Source organism: Thalassophryne amazonica, chromosome 4, assembly GCF_902500255.1.
Source record: "Thalassophryne amazonica chromosome 4, fThaAma1.1, whole genome shotgun sequence".
Lineage (NCBI taxonomy): Eukaryota > Metazoa > Chordata > Actinopteri > Batrachoidiformes > Batrachoididae > Thalassophryne > Thalassophryne amazonica.
In genome coordinates, this window is record NC_047106.1 from 132479729 (window position 1) to 132494028 (window position 14300).

General features: G+C 39.4%; 1 protein-coding gene across 1 annotated transcript in view; it reads left to right on the forward strand.

Annotated features, from left to right (window-relative positions):
- Nucleotides 1-14300, forward strand: part of ryr1b (ryanodine receptor 1b (skeletal)) — a 468306-nt gene that overhangs the window by 125921 nt on the left and 328085 nt on the right. Inside the window, 6 exon segments of the mRNA XM_034168593.1 lie at nucleotides 3378-3552; nucleotides 3777-3985; nucleotides 4076-4422; nucleotides 8947-9082; nucleotides 9375-9535; nucleotides 14134-14296. Coding sequence (XP_034024484.1) covers nucleotides 3378-3552; nucleotides 3777-3985; nucleotides 4076-4422; nucleotides 8947-9082; nucleotides 9375-9535; nucleotides 14134-14296 — 1191 coding nt within the window.

A 14300-nucleotide genomic window follows, 5' to 3' on the forward strand; every position in this document is an offset into this window, starting at 1 on the left:
TTTTTTTTTTTTTGTTTCCTCAATTCCAACACAGACGCCCTCCCAGCATCAAATCATCAAACATCAATTAAACATCATTACCAGTTACATGATTGTCTTACATTTCAACAGTATTCAGCGTTCTTATAATGTTCTATAGTTTATCATTATTTTGTCCTGATACATTTTACAATGGCCGCACTGTGTTCGTGCACATGCTCACGATGATGCACGAATCTGTCACCGCGGGATCCACCCATTTTCTCAGTGGTCATACAACATCTGTACACAGCTGCCCGATGGTTTGTCCCTCCTGACTGCACCACAAGGTATGGCATTTTCCCCCATTCGGCCTGATTCGGCCTCATTCATGCTCATTCGTTTTATGTGTTATAAGGCGCTTTTACATTCATCTATTTACAAAACTTGCTTATTCCAGTTAGGGGTCATGGGGTGGATGAAGCCTATGTATTTTAGAAAATTTAAATAGTTAGAAAGAAGTCATAACATGCCCTGTATTGGTGTCTTTATATAGTATACAAATAATGAAAGTTTATGAGTTCAATGGTATGAATATTTCATGAGATTAAAGCTGGAACAAACATGTATGTAGTGAATTTACAAAGCCGCACACGCGGGCAACATAATAATGTAACAAATATTTGCTAGACCTCGCACGGAGGCACCATAAAGATGTAACAAAATTCGTCAATTCTAGATCGGCTCACGCCGGAGCACCAAGATAAAATGTAGTGAATAAGTAGTTAAACTCCCAAATTGAATTAGATTGGCTTAGGACTCATTTAATGAGTCACCAAAATAACTAAGAGTTTTAGGGTTTAATAATTATTATTTAATTTTTTATTTACTTGGGGCACCACCTATTTGAAGCATAGGTATTTTAAAATAGACATTCATTAATTTATCAGTCTCAAATTAATCAATCAGTCTCAATTGAATTAATCATTCTCTGGTCTGAAAGTCTGAATTCCATGATACGGTTGACCAACGGTTTCCTTCTGAACACAAAATGAACCACAGCAGAAATATTTAGAATTATACAAGGAATGAACAGTTTACTGGTATTTTTGTGGACAGTGATTAAATAAGTTTATTTATGGACACAATTTTTACTAACTCATGAGTAGTGAAAGAAAGAGAGATGAAGCTTAAAGACTTTAAGTGAATAAATCTGATTAGAATTTAGTTATGAAATTTGAAGCCAATTATTTTTAAGAAAATTATTAAACAAACATATGAATATGTTTAAAAAGAAACCATCTTGTATCCATTGACAACCAAACCCTTTTTCTGGAATCTTTAACTGGGTCACTTAGCTGATCCGTTGAAAAGATGATTTGGGCGATCCGTCCGTCTGTCGTTGATGTAGGTTCTGCAGCGTGCTCACTTGGGTCAGGGGTTAACTCAGTGGTCTCCCTGGGTGATCCCAAAAGCTTGTGTCAGCTGGCTTTACCGACAGGATGACTGCTTGCAGTCAGATTTGAAATAAGCTCCATCGTCAGCTGCTGGACCCCAGAGGTGGAAGGCGTTTGTTGAAAATGGTTTCTGATAGCTTTTAAAAGTTTGTTGCAGCCAGATTAAAAGTCTTTGAATTTAGAAAAAAGTAAACTTTTAAGAGCGTTGGGAAATTACAAAAAAAGGAAAAGTCGCTTTTCTGTAAATTCGCTATTATTTTGAAAAGTTGTTCTCTTAAAACTTCGAAAGACTTGACACACCTTAAAGCGTCAGGTTAAAATTCTCAAAAATTGAGACAAGAATAAAACAAAGAATGAATGCCACGTGGTAGCTTCAGCTAGGTTAGCTTAGCATGGGGCCTTGTTTACCCAAAAATAATTAAGTGTTTAAGAAAGGAAGAGAGAGACAAAAGAGAGGAGCGAAGAGGAGAGGCAAGAGGGAGCAAAAAGAGGGGAGAGAAGGGCAGAGCAGCACTTTTTAAGGGGGACTGACATCACCAAACTGCCCATTTAGGGTGTGTAATCTCACAGAAAACTTCTTCACAGGGCAGACCCAAATGATTCAACTATTTAAACACATTAACAATTTTGTTATACTATTGTTCTAAGACACTCGAATGGATACACATTATTAATCGTCACTTAAACACATCCTTTGGATAAACAGAATATTTCACCATCAACATATTGATAATGCAGAAAGATCACACTTAAACACACATCAGTTACAAGAACACATGTCAATAAAATGGAATGATTATATGCAAAGCATTTCGTTTAATCAATACCAACATTAGAAGTCTTTATATATGAATAAAATAATACTGATGCAATTCTTTTATTTTAAATGAATGTCTTTCTTCACTTGGACCTAAAGATAATAGCTGATTGTCAAGACAAAGGTTTATGGCCATGTGTTATCATGGGGGAAGGTTCTCTGGCAGTGTGGAGAGATTCTGGCCTTGGGTGAAGTCATAAATTTGGGTTCTCCTGACCTGGAGAAGCTCAGATTCTGACATGAAACCATTATAATGTCATGTAATTCATAGTGACCGAAATTTAACCGTTAAAAAGGCAAGGGTTCCCTTTGAAGAACTTTGAGTTACAGTCCTGTTTTGCTGTGAAGCCCAGTGTTGGCCCATGGGGGATGTTTCCAAGCTTAAGATCACAAGATAACTTAGGAATTTCTGAACTAAGAGTGAAGACACCGTCTCTGTCTGCAGTTCAAAACTCAGGTTTTTGTTGAGACAGCATTAACGTATTTATTTATGTACATACATACATGTATGTAACAACAGAAAAGGGACTTACATTGTGGTGTTCCACTGCTGCTAAAGTCCAACACGAACTTTAAATAGGAGTCTAAATTGTGACGTTTAGTCCGGTGATGCTATGCACTGACTTCGTACTTCCAAAAAGAAAAAAAAGACCCTGTAATTCCTCAGTCCAGTGAAAAATCATATCAGCTTTTCAGCTTTTCATCCGAACAGCTTTTCATGCCTCCAGATGGCTTACAGCAGGGTGGATTTGTGTGAGTGTGTGTGGGTGTGTTAGAAGAACTAACACCGTCAATTAGCTCTTTCAAATTGTCATCTGTCAGCAACACAAACTCCGCCATGTTTGTTTTAAAGCTAAGCGCCATCCTGCACATTGCCAGCATGCTCACACTAGCGGGACTAGTGGTGGTGGAAGCGTGCTCTTCTTGTATTCTTCTTTATGTTTTGGCTGCTCCCACTTGGGATCGCCACAGCAGAAGCATGCAATGGTACTAAAGGTATGGAACCAAATTGCACATGCAACAATGGGATGAATAATCCATATCAGGTGACATACAACCCACCAAATGACAAGGATCCACTCAGCTGTTATATAATTTATAATGTGAATTTTATGGCTCATTAATGCTTCCAACACTCTCTCCAGGCACAACGATGGCATATTGGTAATGAACCATTTGGACGTCAGTGGCAGTCTGGAGATGTGGTCGGTTGTATGATTGACCTGACTGAGATGAACATCATGTTTACCCTCAATGGAGAAATGCTGATCAGTGACTCAGGTTCAGAAATGGCTTTCAAAGATATTGAAATTGGGGAAGGTAAGTTCATAAATATGCATTATTTGATCACCATTTTATGCTGTTAATGAAAAACACCAACTATTATGTTTTGTCAGAACGTTTTTTTAGTTTTTTAAAAATAAAGTAACATTTTAGCTAGTAACTGTATCTTTAGTAACTGTAGTAACTCAACTGATTTTTGTTGCTTGTTTGTATTTTTCTTTTTTTTTTCTTTTTTCTTGTGGCTGTGGTTGACCCCTCAGGTTTTATCCCGGTGTGCACTCTGGGCCTGTCTCAGGTCGGAAGGATCAATCTTGGTCGGAATGTCAGCAGCCTCCGCTTTTTTGCCATCTGTGGCCTGCAGGAAGGATTTGAACCCTTTGCTATCAATATGAAGCGAGATATTACCATGTGGTTTAGTAAAAGTTTGCCCCAGTTTGTTCCTGTACCTACTGATCACAACCATGTTGAGGTAGCTACTTACCAGTACATCCTTTACTGTACCACGAAGAGAAATTTAGTAGGATATGGTTGATAAATCTTTGTCCTTGTTCTTTCACAGTTGGCCCGTGTGGATGGGACTGTGGAAAGTGCACCCTGCCTCAAGCTCACCCACAAGACCTTTGGCTCACAGAACGCCAACACTGACATGATGTTCCTCAGGCTCAGCATGCCCGTGCAGTTCAACGAGACCTTTAAGATCCAGGCCGGCACCACTCCCCTCACCCGTTCTCTCACCATCCCAGGGGAAGAGGTGGTTGTGGTGGAGCCCGACTCTGAGTTTGAAGTACTGAAGAAGTCTGCCAGCCGTAAGGAGCAGGAGGAGGAAAAAAAGGAGGCATCTGTGGCTAAGGAGCTCTCTGTGGAAAATGAGAAAGACATAGTGTCAGAGAAGGGCAAGAAAAGAGGGTAAGTTTGTAAAAAAAAAAAAAAAAAAAAAATCTATCTTCTCATTATCACCCAAAATGTGGTGCAAACATCAGCAAGCACCCCATGACCATAAATTTATTTATATAAAGCTAGCTTTTCATTTGGCCACAGTTTAAAAAGTCATTGAGAACTACAATCTGTCTCCCAATCACAAGTGAATTTTCCATCCACAGACAGCTTCCATCGTTTTTCTTTGCTAACTTGACATAGAATGAATGAATGAATGAATTTGAATGAATGAATTTATTTGGCACACACAGACCCAAAATGACAAAGAAAACAATCTAACAACACACCCATGTGCCCAAAAGGGTGTAGACAGAAGCAAAAGCTTATAAACGGCCACCACTTTAACCAAAAAGTAAAAATGTATACATATAGTAGGATCAAGAACCTCAGTTCCGTGACAAATTCTCTGGCTAGTTTGTTTTGAGGATTGATTTGACTTCTATGGGCGTATTATAAAAAAATTTAGCCCCCAGGTCGCTCCCAAAAATTCTGGCATTTTTGGCAGATCTGGCAGACCAAATCCAAGGTGGCCGCCGGTGCCATCTTCAAAACTTAACTTTTGAACCAGAACACCTAGAATCATGAGTGAAGACACTTTTTGGGTAAGTTGACCATGAGGATTCTTATTCTGACATCATTTAGACATTATTACATCATTTTGACCCAGAAATTCAAGATGGCTACCATCCAGTAGAGTGAAAATGTCACTTTTGAATGGGAACACCAAGGATTATGAAATTATATTAGCCATATTGGCTGCATATCTATGAGTGTACAATCCTATTGTTTAACACGATGAAGGTTTTGTTTGTTTTAACTATGTACACTTGCCATTTAGGTTAATTAGTTGTTCCCTTTTTGTATAATTTCATATCACATACATCTGATAGAAATAGTTGTAGTAGTAGATACTTGTTTCTTCTTTTTTCAGGGATTGGTATGACAACAAAAGACAGGTACCTGACTTCTTGGTGATGCTGACACCTCTCCCTGATGGCAATGTCCACTGCTCCATGTGTCCTCCAGTGTGGTAGACTTTGTGATGAAACCACCAATTCCATTACTGCAATTGAGAAGTGGGAAAACTTCAAGAAAAAGGCCCTGTCGTGAAGGGGTCTTGACAAGATTGGAGATGTTTATACAACTGTCAATTGGGATAAAGGTGTTGTGAAAGTGTCGTGACACGGACCCACAACAGGGGGCGTTAATGAACGGAGAATGGATAAGCCAAAAAGTAACAATTTAATGTTGTGAATCACACAACGAAGTACAGACAAAAACAATATGGTGGAATGTCAATTATACACAAGGTGACATGTGGGCAGGCTCGAAGATAGAAGACGTCTGGCGAGAGAAGAGCCGGATCCCACACAGCTTCCACCACCAACGGACTTGAAGAACACCGGAGCCGCCAAGCCCTGCGCCCCAGGTGGCCACTGTCTTCAGCAGTCAGACCCGGTACTGCTGGCAGAGAACAGAAACAGTATTGATGAGTGTGAGTTCGCACACTCAGTAATCCCACAGTCTGTGTTCTTTAAGGAGGGAGCACCTCCACCTCCAATCACACACTCGTGCAGCTCCTGTTTAACCACTTATCTGGTTTGGGGTGTAAGGCGAAGCCGTCGCAGTCCACACCAAACGCCAATCCCACAGATAAGGACACACCACAGGAAAACAGCTGCAAAGAAGTTCAGATTATTACTTAATGTAAGTCAGCAGAGAAGTTACCTGAATGGTAGTTGATTTCTCGGCGAGGAGGTGGAGTCGCAGTCCGGCCTTTATGCAGATGGTGATGAGTTGTTGACTGAGTGACAGCTGGTGCTGATGAAGAGTGACAGCTGTCACTCCCAGTGGCTCCGGCGCCCTCTTGTGCTTGAAGCCCGCACTCCAAGCAGGGCGCCATCTGGTGGTGGTGGGCCAGCAGTACCTCCTCTTCAGCGGCCCACACAACAAAAGCTCCCACTGAACAATGATACATGGAGGATGACTTTATGCAATACCACAAAATTCGAACAAGCTAAAAAACACACACACACACACACACACACACACACACACACACAGAGAAAAAAAAGAGGTTGCTGAATGCCAATCTGAGTCTTCATCGATCATCTTCCTTTTTAACAATGGGAAAACACAATCACTTTGTGTTGCAAAGAACATTATTTTATCCATATATGAAAGTTATAATGTTTTTCTTGTGTGCCTAATTAAGCAAAACACGATTTGCCTATATCCAATTTAACCTGACATGTTTTCTTTTGTAACTTGGTGTATGTTAAATGTGATTCTTGAATTATTAATTCAAGGGGAGGTGAGGGTCTAATGGTTAAGCATTGGGCTTGAGACCAGAGGATCCTCGTTTCAAATCCCAGCCTGACCGGAAAATCACTAAGGGCCTTTGGGTGGAGTCCTTAATCACCTAGTTGCTCCCGGTGTGTAGTGAGTACCTTGTATGGCAGCACCCTCACATCGGGGTGAATGTGAGGCATTATTTGTAAGCACTTTGAACATCTGATGCAGATGGAAAAGCGCTGTATAAATTCAGTATTTCAACCAGCATTTGTGATGATAACGAATCTCATGTGCAATAGGGGTCATCAGCTACAGAATCAATCACACAGTTTATCCTGTCTCGCATTGTCTGATCTTCTCGGTCCACTGTGTGGCTCTTGAAAATTGCCCATGCATAATCATTTGAAATCAGAAACACCTTTGATTATGGGTGCTTGGTGGACTCTCCCTTGCAGCACCAGACACATTTGTTTTATCATGTATCAGCCCTAAACTCAATCACAGCTGCTTGGAACAAACATCAACAGGGAACAAACATCAGACATAGATGAAGACTCAGTTTGACATTCATCAACTTCTCTTTTTTTCTGTTTTTTTTTTTGTTTTTTGTTTTTTTTGTAACTTGTTCCAGTTTTGTGGTATTGCATAATGTCATCCTGCATGCATCATTATCCAGTGGGACCTTTACCCCAATTGACAGTTGTATAAACATCTCCAAATTTGTCAAGACCCCTCCACAACAGGGCTTTTTTCTTGAAGTTTTCCCACTTCTCAATTGCAGTAATGGAATCGGTGGTTTTATCACAAAGACACATGGAGCAGTGGACATTGTCATCAGGCATAAAGGAGAGGTGTTGGCATCATCAAGAAGTCAGGCACCTGCCTTTTGTAGTCATACCAATCCCTGAAAAAGAAGAAACAAGTATCTACTACTATAGCTATTTCTATCAGATGTATGTGATATGAAATTATACAAAAAGGAACAACTAATTAACCTAAAAGGCAAATGTACATAGTTAAAGCAAACAAGATCTTGTGCCAAACACTAGAATTGTACACTCATGCAGCCAATATGGCCCTCAGCCCCAAATCTGTGACCATTGTGTGTGAGCTCAAAAAAGACCTTTGAGTGACCTTGACCTTCATACGTGACCTTGATTTTAAATCAATCTGCAACTATTAGAAATTGTATCAGTGCTTCATTTTCACTGAAAAAATGTATTCATTCATAATCCTAGGTGCTTCCCATTCAAAAGTGACATTTTCACGCTACTGGATGGCAGCCATCTTGACTTTCTGGGTCAAAATGATGTAATAATGTCTAAATGATGTCAGAATCCTCATGATCAACTTACTCAAAAAAGTGTCTTCATTCATGATTCAAAAATGCCGGGATTTTTGGGTTGGACCTGGGGGCTAAATTTTTTATAAAAGGCCCACAGAAGTCAAATCAATCCTCAAAAAAAACCTAGCCAGAGAATGCTCATGGAATTCAGGTTCTTGACCTTACCAATATGTATATTAACATATACCCATGATAACTAATACAAATTATAAATTAGTCACTGACGTAAAATTTCAAAATACAAACGCGCAAACAGCAGTGCACCAAAAACAAAACAAAATCGATAAACCTAATTCTTCATGCTATAACAAGTAATTAAATAATTTTGTAGAGCCTTTTAAAGCCAACCAAATTACCGAGTGATTTTATCTTATCCGGGCAATTATTCCAAATATTAACACCTTTAACAGCAACACAATGACTTTTTACAGTAGTTCAAATCTTTGATTTTTGAAATAATAATGTTCCTCCCAAATTATAACTGGAGTCCCTCATTTTGAACAGGTCCTGGACATGTTGTGGTAAAAATTTGTTTTTTAATTTAAACATAATTTGTATTATGCTATAATCAATCAGGTCCCAACATTTTAAAATGTGTAAAAAGACAAACAATGGATTTGTTGGCTCACGATATGGTTTCTTACTAATCATTCTTTTAGCTTTCTTTTGTAGTAAAAATATTGGATTTGTATTAGTTTTGTAGGTGGAAGGATTATGAGCATCCAGCTTCAGTTTTTTTTTTACAATTATGTATTAATACTATTCTGAGAATGCTGAATAGTGTAGTCCATACAGTAATTGCAATTTTAGGAAATTTCTCCACAGTAATATATTTTATGTACTGTACACACCAGATTCTTCTCTAAGGCCAAGAAAGCTGCCATGACACCTCTAGCACCTGCTCCTGCCCCTCCGACGGTGCCCCGTTTGGTGGAAGATGTCGTCCCTGATGACAGAGATGACCCAGAGATCATCTTAAACACCACCACTGTGAGTCCATGGATTTCCATTTAATTTCACTCAATGGTAGCGCACCATGTGAAGAGGTGCACAAAGGAAAATCATTCTGGTCCAAAGTCTTGAGGGGGAGATAATTAGACTAGAAATGTCAATTACATGTACAGAGGTTTAGCAGTTTGTTCATTCAAGTATTTTGTTACAAAAGATTTTCTACCATGACATAAATATATGCAAGCAACAAGAATGGCAAAACGGGGGGGGGGGGGGGAATCATTATGTGTGCTTGATTCTTCTGACATGACTCTTCTTTTCTTGTTTTCAGTATTATTATTCTCTGAGGATTTTTGCTGGGCAGGAGCCTTCTGGTGTGTGGGTTGGCTGGGTCACACCTGATTACCACCAGTATGATCCGACCTTTGACCTCTCCAAAGTACGCAGTGTCACTGTCACTGTAGGTGATGACAAAGGCAACATCCATGACAGGTCAGTTTTTAACCACACATAGGCAGTGTTGCCAGTTACTTTGAAAAAGTAATTCAATTACTGATTACTCCTTGAAAAAGTAACTTAGTTACTTTATTGATTACTCAATTTTAAAAGTAACTAAGTTAGATTACTAGTTACTTTTTTAGTTACTTTCAGCAGCTGCTGGCAACCCCCCACCACCACCACCTCAACATGAACATGATAACCCGTTTTGCCAATACTCAGTTTATAATCACCCTTTCTTGACTTAAATGAAATACTTGTTTAATAAAAAAATAAAATAAAGATATCTTTCTTGACATATTTAACTGTTGACAGCATTATAGCAGTAAAACATACCATTTCGAACTTACATTGTTTATAAATGTAACTCTGAATTCTTTCTAACATTTTTCTAACATTTAAATTCTTTCTAAACATTTTAGTTGTTGAAATTATTATTATTATTATTATTATTAAGTAGTAGTAGTATTACCAATAGTATGAAAAAATGTCTTCAAAAGTGGAGCTTTAATCTAGGGCTGTTGTGGGGAGTCGTGTCTCCCCCCTGCCCACGCTCCTTTCCCGCATGGATTTGCCCCTGGCTTGCTGTTTGAGCAGGAAAAATGGATATCGTTTATTTATGCAGAAAACATGACCAGATTGACAGGTAAGAAAGTTTTTATCAGCGTTTTTTATGTCATGTCGCCCTCAGAAAGAGACTTGGGTGCATTTGGGTGGGGAAAAAAAATTAGTACTTGTGTGTCATGGATTGGCTGTTTTTAAAGAGGACACACAGAGTTTTAAAGAAAAAAAGCATAAAAATATCTTTGTAAAACCATAGCTCTGAGCGTCACCGTGCTTTGAGAGACAACTGTTCTTCAACTCGGAGCTGAACTGCACAGTGGATGCGGCTCTGTGCTCGAAGCTTGCTGAAAGTGGACAGCTCAGACCTCCCCCTGCATCTCATTGGGACACCTGTTTTAAAGTTGTGATCGACCCACAACACAGAAATAATAGTAACGCACAGTAACTCGGAGAAATAACTTTAATCTGATTACTGATTTGAAAAGATTAACACGTTAGATTACTCGTTACTGAAAAAAGCGGTCAGATTAGAGTGACTAAGTACTAAGTAACACATTACTGACATCACTGCACATAGGCAAACTTTAAGGTAACCCTGGTAGTTGGTGAAGAAGAGGACAAAGCTAGCGGTTATAATTTTATTAGACATTTATTAGTTTGTCAATCATGTAAAGCAGCTGTGTAATCTCTGGAAGATAGGTTTTCCACATATCAGATTCAGTTAAAAAAAAAAAAACTTGAGGCCATTGTTGATTTTCTGTGGGGTCCCTCAAGGTTTAATACTTTGTCCTCTGCTTTTCTGTTGTTTAGTTCAGTGTAACTGCATGCACTAAGAGTCCTCAGTAAATGCAAAATGAAATCACGAAATGAATCTTATTTTTGTGACGGGAGCACAAAAAAAAACAAAAACGTGAGACTGGGCTGGATCACGTGACTGTGATACGCATGTCTACAGCCCTGAGAGTGGTAATGCAGGGAGACACTCTCCCAGTTTGCATTCAGCACAAGAAAAAAATTTGACAAGTGTTTAAAAAATTCATTGTTCTCTGCTGAACTAAATGCAGCACCAGTGTCAGGCCTTCTCTGACAACACACACCTTTCTACTTTCTGTTCATTCTCACAAATGCACAGTGGAGCATCACAATGTCCAGTATTATGGCATTACAAACAGTTTGTGGCTAACTTGGACAATGACGTGAAACAAGCCACAACAGAACACAATGTATTTTGGGTCAAGAATGAACGATGTCAAAAATGAACATTGATAGGACTAATATTTTTGGAGAAACTATGGATATTCGCTAATAACACTTAACATTGGACATTGATAGTTACATTCTGGACTCACACGCCATTCCAGCAGGACGCAAGGACGCACAAAGATGTAAACTGCCAGCGAAGAAGATGACACAAGGTGAAGCGAGCGGTGAATGAGGAAGACCACACGTTCACTTTCAAGGTGGAGCATGTGAACAACACCCCGGTCTGGGGAGTAAAGGTGAAGGGTTTCACGGCCGACTCAGGACAAATGAAGCACATTGTGATGAATGCCGCAATATTAAAGTATTTCGACTTGAGTTTTAAGCCTCAGAGCTATGTTTTGGAGTTGGCTGACGGCGTGAGGGCCAGCGTCATCGTGTTGAAGAAGGGCACTGCTAAGATTCACCTGAGAGACATCAAGACATCATTGTGGAAATGATGCTAATGGACGCGCCATATGTGGAGCAGAAACAAGGTGATAATCAGTTAATCGTTGCTGATGCCCCAAAATGACGCATGTGCAGTGAAGGCGGGGGGTCGATCAGACCACGACACCGGCTCATCCATTAAAAATGGTACAGCTTTTGATATTCATATTCACGACAGACTGTTCTATCTAAATACGGCTACAGATGAGCTTGAGGAATGTAATGCCTGCTATGACATTCAAACGTGTCATGAAATATTTGGTCACTGTCACCATGATGATGTGTTAAACCTGGAGAGCGTTATAGATGGGATGAAAATGAAAGGTAAAATTGACAAATCTGATCTGAAATGCGAAGTGTGCATAAAGAGTAAAATTGCTCAGAGCAAGAGTAGAGAGTCTGATGAGAAAGCCGAAGGTGTACTTGAACTTATGGAGATCTGGCTGGACCTATAGAACCAGCAGGTAAAGATGGTTTCAGATATACCTTAGTTTTTACAGATCATTACTCAGTAGCTGTCTTTACTTATTTCCTGAAAGCTAAGAGTGATATTATTAAAGGTACAGACAAGTTCATTGCTGATGTGGCACCTTATGGAAAAATTTAATGTACAGTTGTATGTAAAAGTTTGGGCACCCCTGATGATTTCCATGATTTTCCTATATAAATCATTGGTTGTTTGGATCAGCAATTTCAGTTAAATATATCATATAGAAGACAAACACAGTGATATTTGAGAAGTGAAATCAAGTTTGTAGGATTTACAGAAAGTGTGCAATAATTCTTTATGTTGATATTAAAAAAAATCCTGAATAATAAAAGTCGATAAGTGCACAGGTGAAGGATAAACAACAGCTGTCTGAAGCCTGCGCTCTATTTCAGCCCTCAGCCACGGCCATATTGTTGCTATGTCATCACCAGAATGGGACTTGCAGATTCAAGCCCAAATCAATTGTAAACACAGTGAGCTGTCTTTGGACAATTTTTTTTTCTAGTGTGGAGCTTCTTTTTTTAAGTACAGTCTGAAGGTGTTTTTGAAGAAGCTGTGGAGGATCAGCCCAGTCTCACGTTTTTTTTTTCGTGGTCCCGTGACGAAATGAGTCAAATTTTCATGACGTTTTTTTTTAAACTCACTATTACTAACCCTACTCCTACCCCGACCCTAACCTTAACCATAACCTAATCTTACTCTTTCCCCCACCCTAACCATAACCACCCCCCCCACCCCGCTTCACTTTTAATTTTGTGCAGCCATCACGGAATGATTGAGAATGAATTTGTGCTGCCGTGACGATGAAAATGAGGCGCTTTTTGTCACAATATCACAAACCAATAGATTAATGTATATTTTGTGCTGCTGAATCACAACTTGCCGTGAGACCAGGTTGGGAGGACACACCCTTATAGGTTTGAGCCTTATTTAGAACACAATAAGGGCGAAGACACTTTGGAGGAAAACCTTCAGTCTAACAACAGTGACAGTATTGGCAGAGTTCAGAACACAGAATGGTGATAAAAAAAATAAATAAATAATGCAGGCGATTTCAGCATGCAGGTGGAGATGATAAACTTTTTTTTCTCCAGCTCTTTGTTCGTAATCAACTGATTTAAAAAATGTTTTACTATCTGTGACATCAGAAAAAAAGTGATGAGAAAGTGTTGATTTTTTATTTAGGATTTTTTCTTTCCTTTCTTTCCTCTTTTCTTTTCTTTCTTTGAAGCCCAAAAGTGAAAATAGTATCTGGTTTGTTGTTGTCTGTCAGAGCCACGTGGTTTTTGTGCAATCCCTTCGGCAACAGAATGTAAACAAAACCATGTGATGTCTGCCTTTTTCCCCACATCATAACAACAAAACGTTTTACCATAATAGTGACCAGCATTCTGAATAGTTTGGATTTAAAACTGCAAAAGAAAAAAAAAGAGGCTTATTTTGACAAACGTACATGGAATTATTTGCTATAACACTACTGGATCATCCTGTAAGTATTAGTTGTTGTGTTTGTCATCAAATTTGAGGGAGCTGTCACTCAGAAAGGGTGAAAATGGTGAAGTTCTGTGAGGCTTGAAGTGTTTGACTGTAAGGAACTTGCTCCCGTCATTTTTCGAGATGAGGGACCCTGGAAGCTGCATATTGCGGCAGGTAGTATCATGGCATAATGGGCTTGGTGTGGCTCTACATGCTGATTTGGCACATGTTTTATGCCGCATGTCCTTCCTGACACATCATGTACAAGGAAAATGGACAGGGTGGGCTTTGAACCCCAGACCTCCTCTCACTCAGGTAAGAGTGTCAAGTGTTGCATTCGTGGAGTTGAGTTGTGCTTCCTGTTTCTTTGCAGTATGAAGCACAGTAACTGTTACATGGTGTGGGGAGGAGACCTGGTGAGCAATCAGCAGACCCGCTTCAGCCAAGAGGACATGGTGATTGGCTGCCTGGTCGACCTGGCAACAGGCCTCATGACTTTCACAGCAAATGGAAAGGAAATTAACACATTCTACCAGGTGA